This window comes from Diceros bicornis, chromosome 1 (genome assembly GCF_020826845.1).
Source record: "Diceros bicornis minor isolate mBicDic1 chromosome 1, mDicBic1.mat.cur, whole genome shotgun sequence".
NCBI lineage: Eukaryota > Metazoa > Chordata > Mammalia > Perissodactyla > Rhinocerotidae > Diceros > Diceros bicornis.
Window position 1 is genome coordinate 21,251,858 of NC_080740.1, and position 23,566 is coordinate 21,275,423.

General features: G+C 36.9%; 1 protein-coding gene across 4 annotated transcripts in view; it reads right to left on the reverse strand.

The window, feature by feature from the left end:
* SKIC3 (SKI3 subunit of superkiller complex) overlaps positions 1-23,566 on the reverse strand; it is a 77,688-nt gene that overhangs the window by 47,094 nt on the left and 7,028 nt on the right. For 3 of the 4 annotated variants that reach the window (XM_058532805.1, XM_058532716.1, XM_058532622.1), the window contains 13 exons: positions 21,340-21,468; positions 20,910-21,000; positions 17,288-17,431; positions 16,158-16,249; positions 15,657-15,732; positions 14,713-14,853; positions 12,090-12,188; positions 11,873-11,981; positions 4,724-4,864; positions 3,803-3,904; positions 2,825-2,964; positions 627-713; positions 433-536 (listed from right to left, as the gene is read on the reverse strand). In XM_058532805.1, coding sequence (XP_058388788.1) covers positions 433-536; positions 627-713; positions 2,825-2,964; positions 3,803-3,904; positions 4,724-4,864; positions 11,873-11,981; positions 12,090-12,188; positions 14,713-14,853; positions 15,657-15,732; positions 16,158-16,249; positions 17,288-17,431; positions 20,910-20,999 — 1,325 coding nt within the window. In that variant the 5' untranslated portion in view covers position 21,000; positions 21,340-21,468. Of the gene's footprint in view, positions 1-432; positions 537-626; positions 714-2,824; positions 2,965-3,802; positions 3,905-4,723; positions 4,865-11,872; positions 11,982-12,089; positions 12,189-12,532; positions 12,589-14,712; positions 14,854-15,656; positions 15,733-16,157; positions 16,250-17,287; positions 17,432-20,909; positions 21,001-21,339; positions 21,469-23,566 lie in introns of those variants that run through there. The other variant, XM_058532847.1, reaches the window with a different exon arrangement.

Consider the following 23,566-nt stretch of genomic DNA (forward strand, 5'->3'; position numbering starts at 1 on the left):
TATAGATATATAATACAGGAAACTCCTAGTTGGAACAATCAAAGTTTGAGTGATTCAAGGATGCTAAATTAGAAACAAGTCATTACTTTAGGATTTAGATTAAAATGAGAAAAAAAAATGATTTGAAGAAGAGAAGCTTAAAAAAGCACACTGCCTGTTAGCACTACCGATGTGCTAAGCTTTCAGAGCACACACCAAACATTTTCTATGCTTACTGAACACTATGAGCAGCTAATTAGATTCCAAACTCATCATGAAACTTTTTATAGTTACTGTGCTGCATGCTAAATACACTTCTTAAAAATACTAAGGCTACAAAGACCAAATTTACGCAAAACTGGATCTTTATCAAACCTATTCATTTTGAATTTTTGAGAAATATAATAAATTAAAATATGGCTGGATTTATGAGCAATCTAAATATGTCCTTACCATTTTTCTGCTTGTAGATAGTCCTTTTTGGTAAAATGAATCAAAGCCTCCACGGCATGAGCTTCAGCTAGGTCGGGGTAAGAAGAAAGAAGGTCTTCCATAATCTATAAAGTAGATATCTGTGAATTCTATATCCAAATAAAAATAACTTTTAACTTCAGAAAAAAAATCTCAGGTTGAATGAAAACACCAACCTTTGAAGCTTCATCTAATGAGCCTTTGTTCAGATAGGCCAAGCTTTTGAGAACCAAAAGTCCTGGGATATTATTTGCATCAGAAACCTAGAAAATAATTGTAAAAAACTGCTATAATCTCCTTCAACACAATGCAGCGATGTTTGCTTTAATTAAAGAATGACCACAGAATAAAGACACAGAGATCCTGATTTCTATCACTATTAACATTTTCATTCTTTGTAAGTTTTTTATCAGAGAACATCTCAAACACATAAAAAATAATAGCATAATAAACCACATGTACTCATTATCCAGCTTCAAAATTAACACAAAGCCAATCTTTTCTCATTTATCCCTCCACCCATTTCACCACACTCCTGCTTAGATTATCCCAGATATTATAACTTTTCATCTGATACTTCAGTATCTATATCCAAAAAAGGTTCATTTTTAAATAACATAATCATACTATTATAAACACCTAAACAAAACCAACAATATATCCTTAATATCATCAAATAACTAGCCAGTGTTCAAATTTTCCAGTTGTCTCATAAAATATTTGAATACCGTTTTAATCAAAACCCAAATAAGGTACATACATTCCAAGTGGCTGATATGTCTCTTAAGTCTCTTTTAATCTATAGAATTCCCTTCTATCTCTTTCTTTCTCATTTACAATTTAACTGTTGAAAAATATGGGCCGTTTGTCACGTTTTCTCACAGTCTCGTTTTTGCGGAATGTATTCTCATGGTATTGACATGTTCCGTGGTCCCCTGTATCTTCTGTAAATTAGTAGCTAAGTCTACTAGAAGCTTGATCTGATTGAGGTTTGATGTTTTGGCAAGAATACCTCATGTGTACTTGCACTTGGTTACGTGTGATTGTCTTTCTTTTTGTGATGTTAGCAGCCACTGATCTTCAATGCTTAGATCTATTAATTCATTCCAGGCTGCAAAATGATGATTTTCTAATTCTATCATTCCTTCTTTCCTTATTCAATGAAATACTTTAACAAAGAGGAATTTCCCCTCCTCTCATTATCTATGTGATTATTCTGAGGAACAGTTTATAAAGGAAAGGCAGGATAAATACTTTGATTCTTTCCAACTGGTTCCTTAGTTATCTTCCAAAGATTTATTTTATTGAAGAAGTGTTGTTGATTTTCTTTTTTTTGGTATCACCGTGAACACATCATTTAAACATATTTGATGTCCTTCAATCCACTGCAGTTACTGGTGCCCAAACTGAACCCACTTTAGCCAGTAAGAATCCATTCATGCCAGTTCCTGAGCCCTTCTGACACAATTCTAACAGTCTTTTACAGTTTCCTTGCTTTCTAGCATAAGATGTTCTTGGCTCATCTTGTACATTTTCTGTCTCAGACCTCGACTCTACCAGTTCTCCAAGGAACTTTTCATTTTGTTTTTTTGTAAAAAAATTATTGTAAAGACCTCTATAAAGCATTCACACAAAACACATTATTGGTGGAAGGGAAGTAGAAAATAAGAAAATAAGATATTAGTTCTCAAAAGATGCTGAAAACTGTTCCAATTTTAAAGAAATATTATGAAATGCAAAGCTCTTTGAAATATAGAAAACAATGATTTTTTTTACAAAAATTCAAAACCCTATGATATACTCAGTGAAATAATTTTAATTTTAGACAAAAAAATAGCCTTTATCTGACAAGTCTTTAAAGGCACGATGTTGTTATAATTCACAATTTACTAGGTAAAGTTTTTGCAGGGAATTTCAAATTACTTGAACCAAAAGCATTAAGAAATCAGTTTTCTTCTTAAATATCAATCTTCCTCAGTTTTTTATTAAATTGAATAAAACAATCATTCTCTACCACAAAGCTATCAGTGTCCTTAAGAACTCTTGTCAATAATCTACAAAATATTTTCTAGAGGAAAAAATTCAGAATCCCAAATTAACAATAATCAAGTAGTAATAAAGAGGGTAAAAAGAGAAAATAAGAGCAAGAACTAAAGAAAGAAATTACATCATATGAAAAGCACTGTAAGTACTTAACCAAGAGGCAAACAAATAACTTTATAAGTTTCCAAGTGTGTGAATGATTTACACAAGTGCCAATGTAGTAAATTCATACCTCTAACACAAAATTTTTTAAGTAAGTATTCATGGTAAGGAGAGAGTGGTTGATTGGAAACTAAATAAGTTGAAGGGAAAAATCTGATGATAAGACTACCTGATTGAGAGTACGAATTGCTTCTTCTGAAGATTCACAATCTGCGAGTTTAACCAAAGCCTCTGCTTTCAAACGAAGACAAAGATTCTTCCAATGAAGACTGCCACCAGACACACCAAGATTATCCATGGTCTTCAGAGCTGACAAAATTAAAGACATCTGAGTGAAGACAACCACATCACTTCACTTTTTTTTCTTTTTAAGGGTGACATATAATAAATTGGAGAGACAATAAGAATAAATTGCCAAAACAATATAGATGAGGAGTAATTCAAAGCTAAATATAAATTCTTCCCTGAACTCTTTATGGAAATATATGAATTTAAAACAGAACAGATTTAAATCTAAAACCTCTGTCTTCACATAACATATAATAAAACTGAACATCCTGAAACACCACAATGGCAGAGACACTGTACCTACTACCTAACAGAGGTTAGCTCTTAGCCAAAGCATTTGTAACAAATATAGCAGGTCATGGAAGGGGAAAGAAGCTGAATTAGAATGGACCAGGGCGAACTGTTTCTCAACTGCAGAGGCGAGGCCAGCAGCTGGGTCTAGAGCAGTGAATTATTTTTTATGATTTCCTATCCCCACACCTGACCTATTTGATCACATTCAAACAGACTCCAAGATGTCTTTCCCTATCTTCATCAGAGGAATCAAGAACTAGTGAAGGTCCCAGGACACACCAGAAACTTCCCTGTTACAAAGACAGAGCACCACCACAAGCCTAAACTGACTATGTCAAAATTCCAAGTGGAAGAAACCTTTGATAAATACTCATTGTCACTTTAAAAATAAATACACTAGTAGACATGCATACAGACTTGGCATTTTTTTAACATCCTCAATGAATTTTAAATTGGTTGGCAACATAAAATACAAAATATAGCATCTGGGTTTTTAAAACCACTATCTTTCTCCTTCAAGATGAAAAGAAACAGGGTTGGCCACCCTTAAAGATGTCAGGAATACCTTGATTGCATGAAAGAACAGCATCCTTGGGTTTATGCATTTTGACTTGGGCTTCTGCCAGATGATACCATCCAGTTGTGCAGAGAGGGCTTTCCTTTAACCCTAAAAGGATAAAAGCAACGACAAAATCCAAGGTTTCCATGACTACTGAGATGAATGGCACCACTGTCTACTCCCCAAATCAAACTCCTCCCCTCTCCCTCATCTCTCACATCTAATTAGTCACAAAGTCACATTGATTTCATGCCCCCAATCCATTTCTCTGCCACCACCACTTCAGTTCAGACCTCCATCATCTTTATCCCAGATAACTGCAAGCGCCTGCCATCCACTCCAATTCATTCTCTACACTGTAGCCAGAATATTTCTAAACAAATGGGATTATGAAATTCTCCTGCTTAAAACTTTCCACTGGTTCCCCACTGCACTTAGGGTAACATGCAAACTCCTTAACAAGGTTGCAAGGCCCCTCTCCAGCCTCAATTCTTGCCCCTTGCTGCTCCCATACTTCATTCTCAAATCTTGCTGAACTACCAGCAGTTCCCTAAATACCAGTTTTCCTTCCACTTCTCACATCTCTTGGCCTGAAATGCTCCTCCCACCTCCAGGCTTGTATTTGTCATTCAGATCTCAATTTGAATGAAAGTTCTTCCAAAACATGTATCTGACAAGACTAAGTTAAAGCCTCCTAAGGACAGAGATTTTATGGCTATTTTACAAATGAAAACACTGAGACTGGAGAGTTCAAATACCTTTCCCAAGGTCTTGAAATTAATGAGTGGCAGAGTTGGAATTCAAATGCACGCAGACTCCAGAGTATGCAAGCACATTTTTTTTGCTTCCTTAAAGAAAGGCCCCAAGATAAACACTTACTGAATAACAACTGTATCTCACATTACATGCTACACCCTGTACACTTACCTTCTGTTAAGCTCCTAACAGCATCTTCATACTTTTTGTCTTGTAATGCTTTAATGCCTAAACCAATGAGGCCTGGACCACTTTTTGAATCCATTTCCACTAGTCTGCAACAATACTGATGTCCCTCATCAGTAAGACTTTCTGAAATCAAAATAAAAACTTATTAGCATATATATAAAAAATTTCTCAGTGCCAAAATCTATATACTTAAATCTCAAAAGCTGTCTTACACATCCCCCACCATATCCTGATTTCAGGAATTCAAAACTTAAATAGACCATCAAATGTAGAAAATATTAACATTTCATAAAGAAAATTATGCTCCTTCATCTACTTTAATATTGGAAGTAGAAACCACTTTACCCACAGCAGTATGGGTAAACTGAACCTGAAGTCATACTCATTGGGTTTCAAACAAGAAACCTACTGCTACTTTCCACTAGCCTAAGACACAGAGCCTACTGCTTGCCAGGTCTCCCGTTCCGACTCAGCAGTAACAATTGTGGTTGTTAAATGAAGGAATCCCTCCCTGTCAAAGGACAGGATCTTCACCAATCTCTCTCCCTGGGCAACCATGTGCTGCTAGGGATATGGCAGCCAAGATGCCAGATCCAGTGGACTCTTCCAGTGTCCTAGGATCAAAAGACAGGCTACTCACCAGGACACTGGACAAGGACTTAGTCACATTCTCCTTAAGTTTACAAGTTCAGCAGTACATTTCTGTATTCTTTCAAAACTTTCTTTTCCTATATAAGTTAATAGTTAAGCTTATGTACTAATCATCCAATGCTTACATTTATTTTGGTAAAATAATTAGTTTAGAAAATAGGGGCCAGCCCGGTGGCGCAAGCGGTTAAGTGTGCGCAGCTCCACTGAGGCGGCCCAGGGTTCGCCGGTTCAGATCCCGGGCACACACCAACGCACCGCCTGTCAAGCCATGCTGTGGCGGCATCCCATATAAAGTGGAGGAAGATAGGCACAGATGTTAGCCCATGGCCAGTCTTCCTCAGCAAAAAAAAGAGGAGGATTGGCAGATGTTAGCTCAGGGCTGATCTCCTCACAAAATAAACAAAGTCATTCTTTTAAAAAAAAAAAAGAAAATATATGTTCTATTTCCATTTTCGCCAACTTCAATCAATCTCAGGATTTCCATTCCCAGTAAAGCATAAAAATCCGTGGAAAGTGTGATTTCTGTTTTGAGAATAAACTGTGAACAGCATCCACAGTTTACTAAATTGTTTAATCACATAGGAAAATTCTTAAAAATAAATTAAGACTGACTACAACTTGAAGCAATAAATAAAGGGAACAAATGAAAATAATTTATCTGAAAAAGAGACCTTATGCTTTAATATCTATATAAAACATATAGCCCCAAACCACATGTGAAACCACTGTTTCAGTCACAGATATCAAAGGTCAATTCTTTGCATGATACTATTTAGCTTATACATTTGAAGTTTTTCAAAACCAGATACACACCAATGTATAATCCATAAGTAATATTTTATATATTGATTTAGAAGTCCAAGTTAGTACCAAAAATGGAAAGAATTTAAAAAGGCTAAAGAATCAAAACTTCAATACTATTTGATGAAATATGAAAATAAATTGGAAGAACTACTACTTTGATTAGTAAGCCAGTAAAAAAGACAAAAGCTTGCTACTATTATGCTTCTAGACATGAATTTTCTTCAGTCAATATGTTCTCACTATTGCTTCCATAATGTGAATTCCAAGAACAGACATGCCTGGTTTCTTTTTTTTTTTAAACAATTTTTTCTTTTTTATTTATTTATTTTTTTCCCCGAAAGCCCCAGTAGATAGTTGTATGTCATAGTTGCACATCCTTCTAGTTGCTGTATGTGGGAAGCGGCCTCAGCGTGGCCAGAGAAGCGGTGCGTCGGTGCGCGCCCAGGATCCAAACCCGGGCCGCCAGCAGCAGAGCACGCGCACTTAACTGCTAAGCCACAGGGCCGACCCCCAGACATGCCTAGTTTCATACACCCTATTATTCCTCAAAAGCAAACCAATGTTGTTGGGATTTTTTTCCCTTTCTATCTAGTGGTATTGTCCAAACTAGACATCAGAATCACCTGAAGAACTTGTTAAAACACAGAATTCTGTGCCCCACTCTCAAAGTTTATGATTCAGTAGATCTGGTGTTAGACCTGAGAATTTGCATTTCTAACAAGTTCTCAGGCGATATTGATGCTACTAGTCCAGAGATCATACTTTTTTGTGTGTGTGTGAGGAAGATCAGCCCTGAGCTAACATCTGCCAATCCTCCTCTTTTTGCTGAGGAAGACTGGCCCTGGGCTAACATCCGTGTCCATCTTCCTCCACTTTATATGGGACGCTGCCACAGTATGGCTTGACAAGCAGTGCATTGGTGCGCGCCCAGGATCCGAACCTGCGAACCCTGGGCCGCCGCAGCAGAGCATGCGAACTTAACTGCTTGCGCCACCTGGCCGGCCCCCCGAGATCATACTTTAAGAACCCCACAGGTCTACAGTATTTACCAATCCCATATACCACCTGTATTATTAGTCTTATATATACCCTGCCTTTGTTGTCTCTGTAGCTAAACAGTAATTTTATGTTACTAAAATTTTGTTACTATTATGTTAGTAAACACCATTATGAACTGATGTTCCAAAAGGCTTAGTCTGCTAATCGGCAACTGCTGAGAATTACTATGAAAACTTAAATACCTTCACCATTCTAAAAAAGAAAAGAAAATAGCTATTAAAATTTTCCCTTCAATTTCTACCCATCTAAGTCAAGAAAATACACCTGGGATGAAAAGAAGAAAAGTCAATCATGCATCTTTCCAATGACCACCCATACTTAGGGCATCTAAAAACTGCACACAGGTAAGCAAAGTACGGTTTCCAAAGTATGGATAGGTACATGAAAATAGTTTCCAAAAGGCTAGGATGAACACAAAAAACTTTTAAAACAAGATACACTTTCCTAACATAGTCCCCTTTGCTAACATCTGGGAGCACAATTATAGAAACAAAAAGATATTTGGGGAGACTATGTTCATGTCTAGCCCTGGGTAACATATTCTCTATATACGACCAAGTTGTACTTAGAGAAATTCTCTGTCGTGTTCCCCAAAACCATCAACAGTAATAACACTACTGATCCTGTGTAAAGAGACAAGGAATAGTCCAGCTTCAACACTCAATTCTCTCCTTCTCCACACTAATTCTTGTTGAGAATAGTAGCTAAATAAATGTGAAGGCTAAAAACAGAAAGGAAATAGACTTCATTGCTTTTGAATAGAAAATCATTTATTTAACTTATCTGCTCTTTTTAACATTTAAAAGATTCTAAGATTCCAGATTTCATGACTTCAAAAACAGTTTGACAATATTATTTTTATTTGTCAATAAGATAAGCTAGAGTTGGGGCTGATGAATGATAAATCTCCAAGGATAAAGGGTGTTCTGAAAAGGTTCGGGGTAGATGCTAAGTAATACCCATGAGAATTCTGTTTCCTAAAGCTTACCACAAAAAAAGGTGAGGTTTTTTGATAACTAATTCATTTCTGACATCCCAAAGAAACTGATCAATACTACAGAATTTTTCTTTTAAATAAACCTAGTTTGGGGGGGAGAAACAGCACGTACTCATTTCTTTATTTTCACCTGGATTTCCTAATATTTCTAGAGCACAAAGTACTAAGCTCTTTTCTGTTTGGATGTAAAGAACCAAGCTTATTATCCTCCCCCATTTCAGAAATAAAGCAAAATAAAATAAATCAAAAAGGTCATTTAGCATGAAATAATATGTCATCAGATGACTGTAAAAGCTATTCACCACTTGTTATGTGAAGCTTTATAAACTGAGTCATTTTGAAAATGAATCAAGTCTCAACATGCAAAGGAGGACAAAGGAGAATGAAATATACTTGTCCCCAGTAGAAGAGAACCCAGTGATTAACTGCTGTGAAGTAGCAAATTCTGCAGATACCAAACTACTCTGGGGGAGGATAAGTCAGCCTTTAGAGACCTTACAGATTTTCAGAAGTTCATAACACAGAAAGTTTGGTTTAGAGGAGCAATGAAAAGGAAAAAAGAAATCATTAAACACAGCTTCCTACTGCCCCTCATTAACTATTAACCTTGCACCCCAGAATAAGGCTTTCTCTTAGAATGTACCAAAGCCTGAACTGCTCCATTCCACAAATTCTTACAACCAACGATTTAGCAGAGAAAAACGTCTTCCTTGGTGTACCATATATGTAAATACCCACCTACCCACTCCCCTTTGCCAGGACACAGATCTCTTTCTTTCAATTCTGCAAAATACCCATCCCTAACTCTTCAAGAATGATTTTTTTCACGTAAACCAAAACATTCTCTAATCAATCAGCATAATCCCTTTGCTATCTCTTTATTAGAGCACTTTGTCAAGTACTGAATTTATATGCAAAACTCTGTAGACTATTTGTTGATCCTATTTCTTCTATAATTTTGTAGGCTTTCTGGAATATAAGGGCCATGCTTACCCAACGAATTCACATTATAGGCATATATGTGCCTACTGAGAAAGCATTCAATCAGTCCTTAAGAAATTTCAAAGTATCCCCTTGTGCCAATTGGCATGTGAGCAGGTCAAGAATTAGGGAATGGTACAAACCATTAATAGCTAAACAGGAATAGAGAAAAGAGTGAATACCATTTCTCAATAGCAATCGTAACAGCAGAAAAAGGGGTGGAGGGATGCGTACCAGAGGCCACAAAGAAAATCAGCCCACTTATCCTGGGAACACATTGGGTCTTGTGCTAAAATTTGAAGAAACTGGGTGATTTTGGAACTATGCCTCCTATCAATGAAAAAAAAAAACCACCACACACAAAAATGCATAAGCATGCTCCTTGTACTGCAAGTCTCTTAGCATGCCTCATCCTCCTTGACCTCAATGCAGCATTCATAATGTTAACTAGCCCTTTCTTGAAACTCTCCAGCCAGGAGACACTACTGCAATTCTTCTCCCACTCCTCCAAAAGCTTATTATCCCCTTTGCATGCTTCCTCCTTACCTCCCTTAAATGTCAGTCAAGTCCCTGGATTGCTTCTTTTTATACCTGATAACCACTTCTTCCTACTCTTTTCCCACAGCTGTAATCTAAGTTCCACTTCAATCACTTTGATTAAAAAAGAAGGCCCTAATAAACATCTCCTAAACACAAAATTAGTTACTCAATCTGCCAAGACAGATCTCCTTTCTGAAATGCTCTTTCCTTGCCTCTGTGTTGCTTCACATCAGGTTTCCCCACCTTCCTCTCTGACCTTCCTGCTTCTCTGTTCTGTTTCCCTCTTCCCCTCTTCCTCCCTTCTCCTTCAAGCCTGCCAGTGCTACTCAAGGTACAATTTTCACCTTTTTTGCCCTTTAGTCAACCTCTGAAGTCATCTACTCCACTTCACTTTCCCTCAAATGCAAATGACTTCCCAACTATAGTCTAGCCTTAATAGTGATCTCTCATCTGCAAACCACTGATGGGCATTTCCCCTTTGAATGCCTATTAACATTTCCTCTCAACAACTTACCTTTGATACAAACCATCATTCCACATTAGGCCAACTCTTCAGGAGAGCTGAAAGCTAAGATTGATTCTTCCATCACTTTACCTCTAAGAAATCCCTTCTCTTTTTTTCATTCGCCTGTTACTTTCTATCACCACTACCGCGTTCCCAGTTCATTCATTCCTAGTATCACTTATTCTACCCAGTCTCGTCTATCTTCTATACAATCTATCCTGAACACCATGTTAGTTTAAGACATTATACTTCATAAATTGACTCGCTATGACACTTTTAATGTTTTCTTTTCTCACGTTAGGGAAAAGGGCTCTTGCAAGTCTATCTTTGACTCAGTTAAAGTAAGGAAAAGGGGATCCGCTTACTTCTCGCCAAAAAAAATCCCAAACTGAAGGTAACAATTCTGGATTTTAATTCAGACACCAGGGGGAAAAAAAGTATAAGTAGGACATAAGGGAAAGTTAAAGTGGGGAGAGCCAAGACAGGTGCAATGATACTATTCTAACTGGAACTTTCCCTCAGTTATCTCTAGTAGTAGTTTTCAATCATTTTTCTATTATGAAACACATGATGGTCATTCATATACAAAGCATTTCTATGTGTATACTCATTTAGCAACAAAAGGAAAAAAATTAAATAGATTAGTAAAGCTCTGCAATAATTTACAATCACTACACCACATTGGTGCTGGTACTGTTATTTCTATTTCAGTGACTGACTTCTGTGAAGTTTGTTCACATCAGGTGAACACAGGCATGGACAGAAGTGATATTCAAATTATTTAAACAACAATCTCTTCAGCACAGACACTGACAAAAAAAAGTCAGAGGCTGTTGTGAAAACCAATATGGTCAACCTCCTGTAAACTGACTGAATACCAGCCATGGGCACAAGACATCCACAAGTTTTGGCAACTCCCAGCAAACTAGCTGTCATCACCTCCTCTCTTCTCCAAAAGAAAGCACACAAAGAAGCAAGAGCATGACACACACTCGCTGACTTGACTCTGCTGTATTTCATTAAAAGAGTAGATCATCCACATACTCCATTACTTTATAATATTAGTATTTGTAACAATGCACATGTGACACTATGATATCCACACTGGGAATGCTAATCTTTTACAAAATCCTTTGCATGATATTCATAGCCCTATGTAATACAGTCCAATCTACTTAAGGAAAATATATTTTAGTTATTCCTTCCACTATAGCAAATAAAACTATTTTACTATTTCCAAAAATTCCACTTGGCTCCACACCTTTGCTCATGCCATCTGGCGTACCTTTCACCTCCTCTTGTATATCTAATTTCTATGGAAAATTTAAGACCTTCAATTCCCATCTTCAAAAAGACCTCACTGATCAACAACGAACTCAGTAATTCATAATTCCTCTGTATCACTATACTTTCCTATATTTACTAGCCTTTTCATGTGCACAAAGATTACGTAGTGTACATCCTTTTATGTCAAGAAATATTGAAACAACACCTGACACATGGAAGGCACTAAAACAATTTCTGATTGACAGAAACATCACTCCCACACACTCACACACCTCTAGGATACACAACATAATAAAGAAGAAATTACCTGATTCAATTAAATGCAAACAAAGCACTTCTAATGGATATTGTACAGTGGGATAGGTGTTTATCATTCCTTCACAGGCCTTCTTCAACCTAGCAGTCTCATGAGGAAACTTGAAAATACAAAAGTAAAATAAACTAAGTAGTAGTAAAACATACTTGGGAACACTTTCCTAATCAGAATATACAAGTCACAGTAGAGGTTTTAAAAATCAACTTACTTTGGATAAACACTGAATGAAATGTCTATAAAGTACTTGGTGATCTTCACTAGGAATCTTATCTGACAAGCTCAGTGCATTCTCAAAAGCAGTTAAAAGCTGAAACAAACAAAAAAGTGATCATTTGTAGCATACTTAAATGACAAATGTAATAAACAGCTGAACCTATAAGACTCACTTATGCAAACCACACCCTCAACTAAATGCAAATGTATTTTATTGTCTGGCCCTGCCGATTTCAATGAAGAAAAAAATGTAGATGTAACTTTTAGAATACGTTCTAACTCAACCAGCCAGCAGACTGCAAGGAACTAATAAGGGATAACTATAAATTAGCAATATTAATTTAACAAAACATTCTTATAAGTGTTTGCTGTTCCCTACAAAGTAGTCAACCATATAAGACCATAGTCTTATAGGCCACTGTAGCTGCTACTGCTCACATCATTTTTAAAACATCTCTTCTGAAATCACCAGCACTTTCTTGGGAACATCTTCAATGGCTGCAAAAAGGAAAGCAGAGAAATGACTGAACTATAATAAAATAATTTCTCTTCTATAGTATAAACTGACTTTGAAGAAAATTCCAAAAGAAGCCTTCTAAATATGTTTTGAGCAAGAACAGCAATACTAGAATCCAAGGCAAGCACTTTAAAGGATACCATTCATTTGGTTACACTGCGTACATAAGATCTACATTTTTTTAATGAATTTCCATGACTTCATAATGAAAACGCATAATACATTTCACTACTTCAAATTTTCTTTGTAAAGTATGGTTTAAGTCTATATAAATAAGTAAAATTTCACCGCTCTGATAAAGGTAATGATCTCGCAGAAAAAAAGGAAGCCTAAGTTAAACAGCATAGCACAGTGGTTTAAAAAAACAGTAAAGAAATTAATCCACATGGAAAACAGGTGATACATTTTTTTCCTGAATACACTTAAATAAAGCAGAGTTATCATTAGTGGTTGGGGGAAAATAAACTGCCCCAAAAGTCCTTTTATCCCATTTTTAACAGTTAGAAATCAGTTCTTAAAATGATAAGTATAATTAGTTCTCTTCATGGAGGAGTGTAGCACAGGTAATTCAAAAACACATTTTACTTATTTTGGTATGTGTTTGATATTCTGGTAACCTATACTATTTCAAGGAAAATAATGAAGTCATAATATGAAGATATGACTTAAGAGACATTGGCAAATCACCTAATTTTGTCACTGCTCAATTTTTTCCACAACTGAATCTAGACACAGATAAACCAACACACAAACAAATGCAAATATTATTCTCACATTTTTATCCCCAGCACTTAGGACACTGCCTGACATATAGTAGGTTCTCAACAATTATTTCTAAATAAAGGAACAAATTAATGAGCGAAGAAATGAACAAACATGCAAAGAAATGAGCTTCCCATACTATATAGAAACTATAACTGCTTACATTTAAAAATTCCATTCAATTTAACAAGTATACATTAAGTGGCTATTTACTATAATAAGAAATTAAGTTTACTTTTAAACTTATCAATATAAAAAAATAGAATAATGGAGATATTTTCCAATTATGGCTCAAATCCAATGCTTTTTTTTTGTTTTACAGTCTTTTAAAAATTATTTTCAGGGCCAGCACGGTGGCATAGTGGTTAAATGCGCATGCTCCGCTTAGGTGGCCGGGGGGTTCACAGGTTCGGATCCTGGGCATGGACCTATGCACTGCTTATCAAGCCATGCTGTGGCAGGTGTCCCACATATAAAATAAAGTAAGATGGGCATAGATGTTAGCCCAGGGCCAATCTTCCTCAGCAAAAAGAGGAGGATTGACAATGGATGTTAGCTCGGGGCTAATCTTTTTCACCAAAAAAAAACCAAAATCTGCATATTAAAAAGAAATATTTCTAGGGGCTGGCCCGGTAGCATAGTGGTTAAGTTCCCACGCTCCACTTCGGCAGCCTGGGGTTCGCAGGTTAGGATCCCAGGTGCGGACCTATGCACCACTCATCAAGCCATGCTGTGGTGGCGTCCCATATATAAGATGGAGGAAGACTGGCACAGATGTTAGCTCAGAGACAATCTTCCTCAAGCAAAAAGAGGAAGACTAGCAATGGATGTTAGCTCAGGGTCAATCTTCCTCACCCACAAAAAAAAAAAATATTTCTAGGTATAAGAACTCTAAACACTAAATATAAATACTCTAAAGAAAATAGTTGAACTGTTAAACCTCAAAGTAATTTAGTACTCTTAGTTCATAAATATAAAGAAACATACCTTTAAGGTACAAGTTTCTAGAAATTATAGCAGTTTTGTGCAAGCCAATTTCACAGTTTCTTTTTTACAGTGATTAAGTAGCTGATTTATTGTGGATTCTTATGAATACAAGGGAGTAAAATTCTGATGCCTGAAACCAATTCCACTCTTTCCAGACTTAGTATGAGACTGTAGAGCAATAATTCTTACTTGATCAGGAAGAGCCTCTATGAATTTAAAATTGAACATTTATAAAATATCTAGTCTGACCTACAGTACTTTTCTATATTATATCATTATGTTTTCATTTTCTAAATTCAATTAAATGATTAACTTTCATGACACAAACTATAGGGAATAAATAACTCAGTACCAATTGCTGGGTCTCATTATTCTGATCCCCGGTACTCTCAGCCAGCAACTGAGTCAATTTCTTCCACAGCTGATGAAGCTCTTGGTTGTCTGCACCTTCTTCTTGCCGTGTCTTTATCAATTTGTGCCATGTTTGGGCCACCTATCAAAAAGGAGATTTAAAATGGCTATTTTATGTTAAATACTAAAAATGCCAATAAAAAATATAACATCTGAAAATAAAAATATGTTTTATCTAATAATACATAAAAATAGCAAAAGCACAGAACTCCATCTATTATGAACTCAATAAGAAATAAGTTGACTGGGGGGCTGGCCCCGTGGCGTAGTGGTTAAGTGCACACGCTCTGCTGCTGGCGGCCCCAAGTTCAGATCCCAGGCACGCACCGAGGCACCGCTTGTCAGGTCATACTGTGGCGGCATCCCATATAAAGTGGAGGAAGATAGGCATAGATGTTAGCCCGGGGCCAGTCTTCTTCAGCAAAAAGAGGAGGACTGGCAGATGTTAGCTCAGGGCTGATCTTCCTCACAAAAATAAAAAATAAGTTGATTGGGCAAATCCACACGGCCTTTACATTAGAAGTATGACTGAGATACCAGAGTGCATTCAGGAATAATGACTACATGTCCCAAACCTCATAACTTAAAGTATCAGCTATGGAGACATCACAAATGGGTCACTAAACTCTACACATGATGGTTTTACCTATTTTATTTACCCCTGCTCAGTTTCAGAAAGGTTTGTAAGTTATGATACCTGAAATTTGAACTCTAATTAACAGTTTTCAAGGCACTGTAATTTGTATTATCTCTATAAATTATTTTAATATCATAATACATATTAATTTTTAAAATTTTCCCTTAAGCTAAATGAAAACTTTCATCTAATAATGGTTTTATTAAAAGAAGTCTACTTCTTTTAGAAGTAGGAAATCATTAACCAACCTCCACGTGCTTCTTTTCTTGGTAATACAGATCCACAAGTTTCTTACAGACATCACACCACTTCTGTTTGTCAACACTTAGAACGAAGAAAAAAAGGATTTTGAATCTGATTAATGAAAACAAAACAAGTACTTAAGACACTAAAATTAAAATATCCCAATAATACTGTCAGGCACTATTTTAAATTGGAACACATCCTCTTTTCATACTACAGTAAAATTTTATAAAATGAGCCTTTTACAAAAAAGAAAAGGTTTAAGAAATATTAGCTTCCATTATACTGAATCAAAATAATATCAAACTTCCGAAATTAGTCAATTCTTTCACTGTTAGTGTTTTGATTCTGTTTCAATCATAAACAAGAGACTCTGTAACAACAGTATGAGAGAAAAATGATTCCTAATTCTCAGTAAATGTTTAGAGAACTTCTATATAATTTTTAATCCGTTTATTCTAATTCAAGCTTTTAAAGAAACTGGCCTTTCCCCACACAATGATTACCTTTCATAAAGATCCAGGAGCTTTTGGTAAACACCAGGTAAGTCATCCTTAGCATTTATGTGATTACATTTCTCATACAAGCTCGCTAACCCCTGAAAGAGGAAGTAGTAGAGATTATTCTTCCAAAAATACCTAATGTTTTCACATTTATTTTGCTAAATAGTGACAATCTATAAAGATTATTTATGATAAAGATTATTATTATTTGCAAATCAAATAATATGTCTGGGATTTGGCTTCAAATAATTGGGGGTGAAATGGAGTAGGTAAAAGTATAGATGAAAAAATATTGGCTGTGCATGGATTTTTATTGAAGCTGAGTGATGGGCATAGAGGGGTTCATTATACTTCCTCTTTACTTTTGAAAATACACTTCGTTGAAGTGTTTTACAACAAAAAATATCTTTTAATGGTTATTATACAATTGTAACCCTTAAGACATTACCATAATGGTCAAACAAAAAAAATCCAAGTGTCTGTGGGAATTCTCATTTTTGCTTCAAAGATCAGAGATCCCAAACCAATCAGTACATAATAAAAGCAGGCATCTCTAAGTGTGTCACCAGATACTCCTACTCATGTTCTTGTTCGTGTGAACCTGAGACACAGAGGTTCATGTTCTCCAGAGCCTACTACCTCCTATTAATCAGTTTCTAAGATGTGATTGAGATATGAAACAGCCATTAAATATGAAAAAGTTGGAGAAGCCAACTAAATAACATGAAGACCATCAAATAAGAAAAAAGATTTTAACTTGTACTCAAAGACACAGAATTGCAAATTTTTTATATTATTTTATTTTTAGAAAACATATTAATTTTCCCTCAGGTAAGCATAAAGAATATTCTTGATAAGTCTTTCATATGTACATAGAATTAAATTGGAGTTTTATATAAGCATGCTCCAATTCCTGTCTTCACATTTGGAAATAATCCACTGGTTTGGATAGTGGTAAACAGCATCCTTGGCACCACTTTTTATTTTAAATAGGTTTAGAAGACCAACAAATTAAATTTTTTTTTTCTTATGTGGCGTAAATGGAGGTTTAAATGCCTATTTAAAACCTGTATTTTGAAAAATGGAAAAAAATTCTTTCCTATAATATAGGGAAAAAAAATTTCTTTACATACCTGCCAAGCTAGTAATTGGTCTGGCTCTAGTTCAGCAGCTTTCTTATAGGCACCCTGGGCCTGATCAGGTTGTTCTAACTCAGCTGCAGCAACACCAATAAAAACCCAGGCATTGTAGTTATTTTTCTCTTGTTTTAACACTGTCTGATTAAAAAAATTAAAAGAGCAGGTCATTAAATTTTGGAAGCTAATGAACAAACAACAACAAAAAGACAGTCTACTTGAGGGTCAGGAAATCGGGATCTACCCCTAACTGGGCAATCTTAAGGATGCCACTTAACCTCTCTGGTCTTCAGTTTCCTCAGGGAGAGAGGGAGTTGGACTTGAGCAGTAATTGTAAGGGGTCCGAAATATGAGGGGTACTTTTTAAAAGCTGCCCAAGTTTTCCTGATGCCTCCACCAAATGCCTCCCCCTGTCCCTTGAGAATACTGGGTATAAAAAGAACAGTAAGGCTGTTCTTCCCACCCAACCGTCCTGCCTGCCCCCACGCCACACCGCCAGTAGTCAACTCACAAAACTGTATTCCATATCATTTCACCTTCTCCAACTCCCATATTTTCCTGCACTATGATAACATTTCCCCATATTAGACAGATTTTTCATTGAAATTATAGGCTAGGAAAGTAGATTGACCCCGATGTGACTGTACCAAATATCTTCAAAATAAATAGTGGCAATGAACGTTTAAACAACACCTGTCAAGTAGAATAAAAATTATATGTAGAGCTATTGCTTTCAGAAATAACAGCTACTTGCTAAGGTAAAATAGTTTGAGCCAGAAAGCAAAGATGTTCTAGTGAAAGAAAACAAAATTCGTAGCTAAAATGAAATTAGCTCTTAGGGTTTTACATATTCTAGAGAAAATAAGAACATTTCCATGAGTTGAATCAGTTTATTAGGTTTATGTGCATTCACATAACACTTCCAGCAATCTCTCACCAATATACAGCACAAGTTCCATTCTATCCAACAATGCTACCTCCCAAAAAACCAACAACGAGGTAACTACCCAAGCTAAGCTCCAAACATGGGGGCCTTATCAATGCTTGTATCCCCAACACCAAGAACAACGACTGGCACATAACCGCTGAACAAATGATAAACGCCACAGTCAACCAGCAACCAGTAAGTACCGACTATCTGCCTGATGACCAGGTTTTCAGAATCTGATACAGACTTTTAAGGAAATAATTATAACAATGTGGTGAAAGCAGGTATGAAGCTCTGAGAGAACATAAAGAAAAAAGTACCTAACTCTAAACTGCATCTGCACGAGCCAGAGAAGGCTCCCTGCAGGATGCTTACACCAAGTTATAAAGGCATACAGGCAGACAAAGTGATGATCAGACAAGACACAGCAAATACACTAAGATGCAGCATTTCATTACTAAAAATTTCATTTAGTTGCAGTCAACATTCTAGGTTACCACACATAAGTAATCACACATTTGCCACTGACTAGTTCCCCACCTTTGCTTTCTAGTTGGGTCTCTCCAGGATATATTATAAACTACTTGGTAGAATTCATATCTGAATCGGAAAGAAGACTGCTGTGGTGCTGCTGTATATAATAGTAGAAACAGAATCATACGTGTATTAGTTAGAAAAGCCTAGCACTGAAGGAAACAGTCCCTCCTCCTCCTCCTTCCTCTCCCCACCAGCCTGAACAGACTGCCCACCTTCTATATCAGGATTAGTTCTGTCATGGCCTCCATCCCTGCTGGGCTCAGTCACCACTAGAAACCTCATCTCACAAGGGCATTCTTCACCCCTGAAGACTCGCATCCTATATTGCTGTGTATTTCCCCCAAACTTACCCAATTCCTCCCTCCCACTCTCCTAAACTCTTCATTGCACCCTCTGGAACTCCTGACTGGGACCAGCCAAGTTCCCTCTATATTTCCTACCTTTCTTTCTTTTTTTTTTTTTTTTTTAAGATTTTATTTATTTATTTTTTCCCCCCAAAGCCCCAGTAGATAGTTGCACGCCATAGCTGCACATCCCTCTAGTTGCTGTATGGACGCGGCCTCAGCATGGCCGGAGAAGCGGTGCGTCGGTGTGCGCCCGGGATCTGAACCCAGGCCGCCAGCAGTAGAGTGCGCGCACTTAACCGCTAAGCCACGGGGCCGGCCCTCCAATCTTTCTCTTAACTGTACCAAGCTCTGCCTCAACTGTACTCAGCTATTCCCCTACAGATCTTCGATGCTGCAGCTGATTTCTTTTCTCTTACATCCCACATATCACGGGACCAGGAGGTCACAATGTTACCTACATTTCTCTTCTGCTCCTCCCTCCTTGAAAAACCCCAGTACCTTTGGAGCTCAAGCCATCCAGCAGTACTATGAAAAATATCCTTCTCGTTGTTACCATCTACCAACCTCCTAGGAACTCCCGTTTCCTTCAGTGAAAATATTGTATCCTTCCTCTCCATTTCAATTCCTGTAATCATTCCAACATTCATGCTGATGACCATTGAACACCGTAGCCTCCCAGTAACTTACCCTCAGCACTACACAGCCATCCCAAATCCGGATTTCCAGCATGCCCCTGCCCCATCCTCCCAGTTCAATTCCAGTAATGGTCCCATGGTACAACTCGTTAACCTCTGATATGTGTCCAACTTGTTGACCCCACCTCCTTTTTCCACTATCACCCCACTTCTCAATTCTCATCCCTCCTTTCCCAGCTTAGACTCCATGACCCATCACTGTCAGCACTCCCTTGCAAACATCCACAACTCATTTGCCTCTCTTTCCTCTCATCTTTATCACTATCCATAGCTGAACTCCATCAAGCCCATCTCCAAGCCTGAGATGCTGAACATGAAGGGAGAAACTACACAGCTGAGTTCACTGCTTTCACTTTAATAACATGAAACTTCAAATGGACATTCACCGGGGCCTGGAAATCCTTCCAATCCTTACTAGTAAGTTTGTTTTCCCACTATGAATAACGACTATCTCATGCCTTCTTTCATCTCAAACCTCCTACACAACTCCCTCTCCACTCTCAGTTTACACTTCACTAAAAAATAGAAGCCATCACAGGGGAACATTCTTATCTTCCCACTCCCAAAGCTACAAACCTGACAGTGTATGGATCTGCACCTATCTTCCCTTCCTGTCAAGACGCAAGAGGATCAAAGGCCCTCCTCTCAAGCTCTGGATCCCACCTTCTCTCACCTTCCAAGGACTTCACTCCCACCACTACCCTCTCTCTCTCCTGCACATTCAACTTCTCCCTCCAGACTGGAACATTCCCATCAGCATACAAAGGAGCTTTAGAATCTCGATTTTTACCTCCACAAACCAAACAGAATTACAATGTCAACATACTATTAAAGAATGAAAACTTTAAGATATAGTAGTGTTCCATAGTACAACCCATCAAAAGCTACCTAAGAGATATTCAGGTTTTGAGAACTGGCTTTGATAAGTTACCAATACGGAGAAAGACAAAATTAAGTGTGGCAAAAGCAGCTTATCCTTGCATAACCACTCTAATGATTCTACTAAATGACCTTACCACTTTTGTTATTTTTAGACAGCAAACATATTACAAATTGATAAATGCTTGTAAATGGGCAACAGTTTCATTGTAGAAGGAAAAAATACTGGTTACCTTACAATGTTTCAAAGCTTCTTTGTATTCTTTGTTTCTGATTGCATCTCGAGCACTTTTTAGAGCAGTCTTCACTTCCTTGCTGGACATTCTGTCAAAATAAAAAACTTGAGCGAGGCTACAATAATTCCTACCTAAGTGTAATAGTCCCAACAAACTTAACCACCTGAAAAAGGCATATGTGATTCCTTCTACATGGAACACTCTTTCCTCCTAATATAAACATAGCTTATGTCCTCACCCCTTCAGATTTTTACTCAAATGTCACTCACTCACTCAGTGAAACGTTCCCTGGCCACACTATTTAAAATTTCAACACTTCTTTCCCCCAACTCCCAACCACTCGATATTCCCTAACTCCATCCCTAACACTGCATTTATTTTTCTTCACAGCACTTATCACATCTTATACACCACATACTTTACTTACTTATCTTATTTATTATCTGTTCCACAACCCCACCAGAATGTAAGTTCCATGTAGGCAACTTTTGTCTGTTGGTGGTAGTTTTTCTTTTCTTCTTTTTTTTTTCACTGTTGTATCCTCAGCACCTAGAATCTGACAAATTGTATATATCGATAAATATTTGTGGAAATTGAGTTGTATTTGAATTATATTCACTCTCCACATAGTAGGCCAAAATACAGATGATCTTATAGACCAGGACCCAAAACACATACCAACATGAATCCAATTTTACCTAAGCAAGATTTAGTAGAATAAGCCCAAGTCACAGAGTAAAAACACTAGCACTAATAAATTTCAGCAACTATGATGAAAGAGTTTAAGAAAGCATTCTGTTTTAATAGAAGTTTCTATAAAATATAGATCAGGATATTAACTTTCTTCACAGTAAGGATTACTGTAAGATTATAATAATATAATATTCTTTGTAATATAGTATTCTTTGAAGAGAAATAAATGCAATGTTAACACTTGAAGGCAACGAATATGCAAGAAGATTGTACACTAATTTCAGCCATAAAAAGATATTTCGACTGGTAGACAAAGTACTTCTTCATTTAATCTTAAGATATAAGATATATTAGTTTATTTTAAATAAACTAATATATCTTAAAATTTCACGACTTATTTTAGTTTACCAATAACAAGTCAAGTTCAATCACAATTCCATGTTGAAAAAAAGAAAGTATTTTTTGCCAACTCCACTGAACTCTAACCTTATCAGGAAGGTAAAACAAAGCTGGGTATATATTAAGTTGTTATAGACTGCAGATCTTCAAGGCAGCAAAAGAAACTAAGATGGCTCACTGACATGGTACACTGACAGTCCTTTATATCTAAAAGGGCTGAGATAGAAGTACAAGATCAAAGAAATTTAAGAAGCTAGGGAATAAAAAGAAACCCTTTTGTCTTAAAGAATTTTAGATTCAAAATAATGTAAAAATTAAGATATCATAAAATCACTTTATCTGCAGCCAGAACCAGATTCCCTAAATAAGCAGAAAATTGACTTTTTGCCTAGTTACAATAATTATACAATTAATGCAACATATTTTGTATGCTCTTACTTTAGTAACTACTCTGTTACCTGAAATTATCTGGGTATAAGTTTATAGGTGCAAACTTCAGAAGGATTTTTTTTTTTTTTTTTGGTGAGGAAAATTAGCCCTCAACTAACATCTGTGGCCAGTCGTCCTCTTTTTGCTAGGAAGATTGGCCCTGGGCTAACATCCATGCCCATCTTCTTCTACTTTACATGTGGCACGCCTGCCACAGTATGGCTTGATGAGCAGTGCATAGGTCCATCCGTGCCTGTGATCTGAACCTGCAAACCCCGGGCCCCTGAAATGAAGAGTGTAAACTTAACCACTATGCCACTGGGCCAGCCCCCAGAAGGACTTTTTTTGTAGTCTACAAATCTTAATTGGAGGAGGCAACAAATTCCAATGCTGATCTCACATTAAATTTTCTCACACCAAAGTTATCTCTGGTAGATAAACCTGCAGACTACAAAGAAGAAAGCATCAATGATGATAACAACTGATCTGTATCAATAGAAAGGGATAAAAAGAGACATCCAAGGGGAAAAAAAGTCAAGAGATGTTCAAGTTAAAAAAGAACAAAAACAAACAAAAGAATGCAACTTTTCCAGGACAAAGATCGCCATCTTTTCTATCACCCACCACTGGAGTGAAAGCATATCCAAACAAGGCAGAACCAACCAGCACTAATCCTACACACAGCTCCCACGCTACTGGCTGTAGATGACATAAAAGAAGTGGAAAAGGCGGCCCTGCTCTAAAGAATTTAATCTAAATCAAGAGAGAAACCTAAGGTATATGAGGCACGGAGAATCAAACGCTAAACTAAAGACAATGAGTGCAATGCAATAGGAGTTCAGAGAAGAAAAGAAGTGTGGTATGAGGTAATTAACAGCTACTGGATGGAGAAGACAGGATTTAAGAATGGAGGGAAGAAGGAAAATTATTCCCATCAGAGGCAATCAATTGCATTAGCCAAGTCAGAGAGATAGGAATGAATGCGGCATGTGTAGGAAACAATGAGAAGACCAGGGTGAATGGAACAGAAGGGACTTGCTAAGAACAGAAGAAAATTAGGCTGGCTAGGTAAAGGAGAGCATCAGATTACAGAAGACCCTGAAAGTCAGACAGACAAGTGTGGACTTAAATAA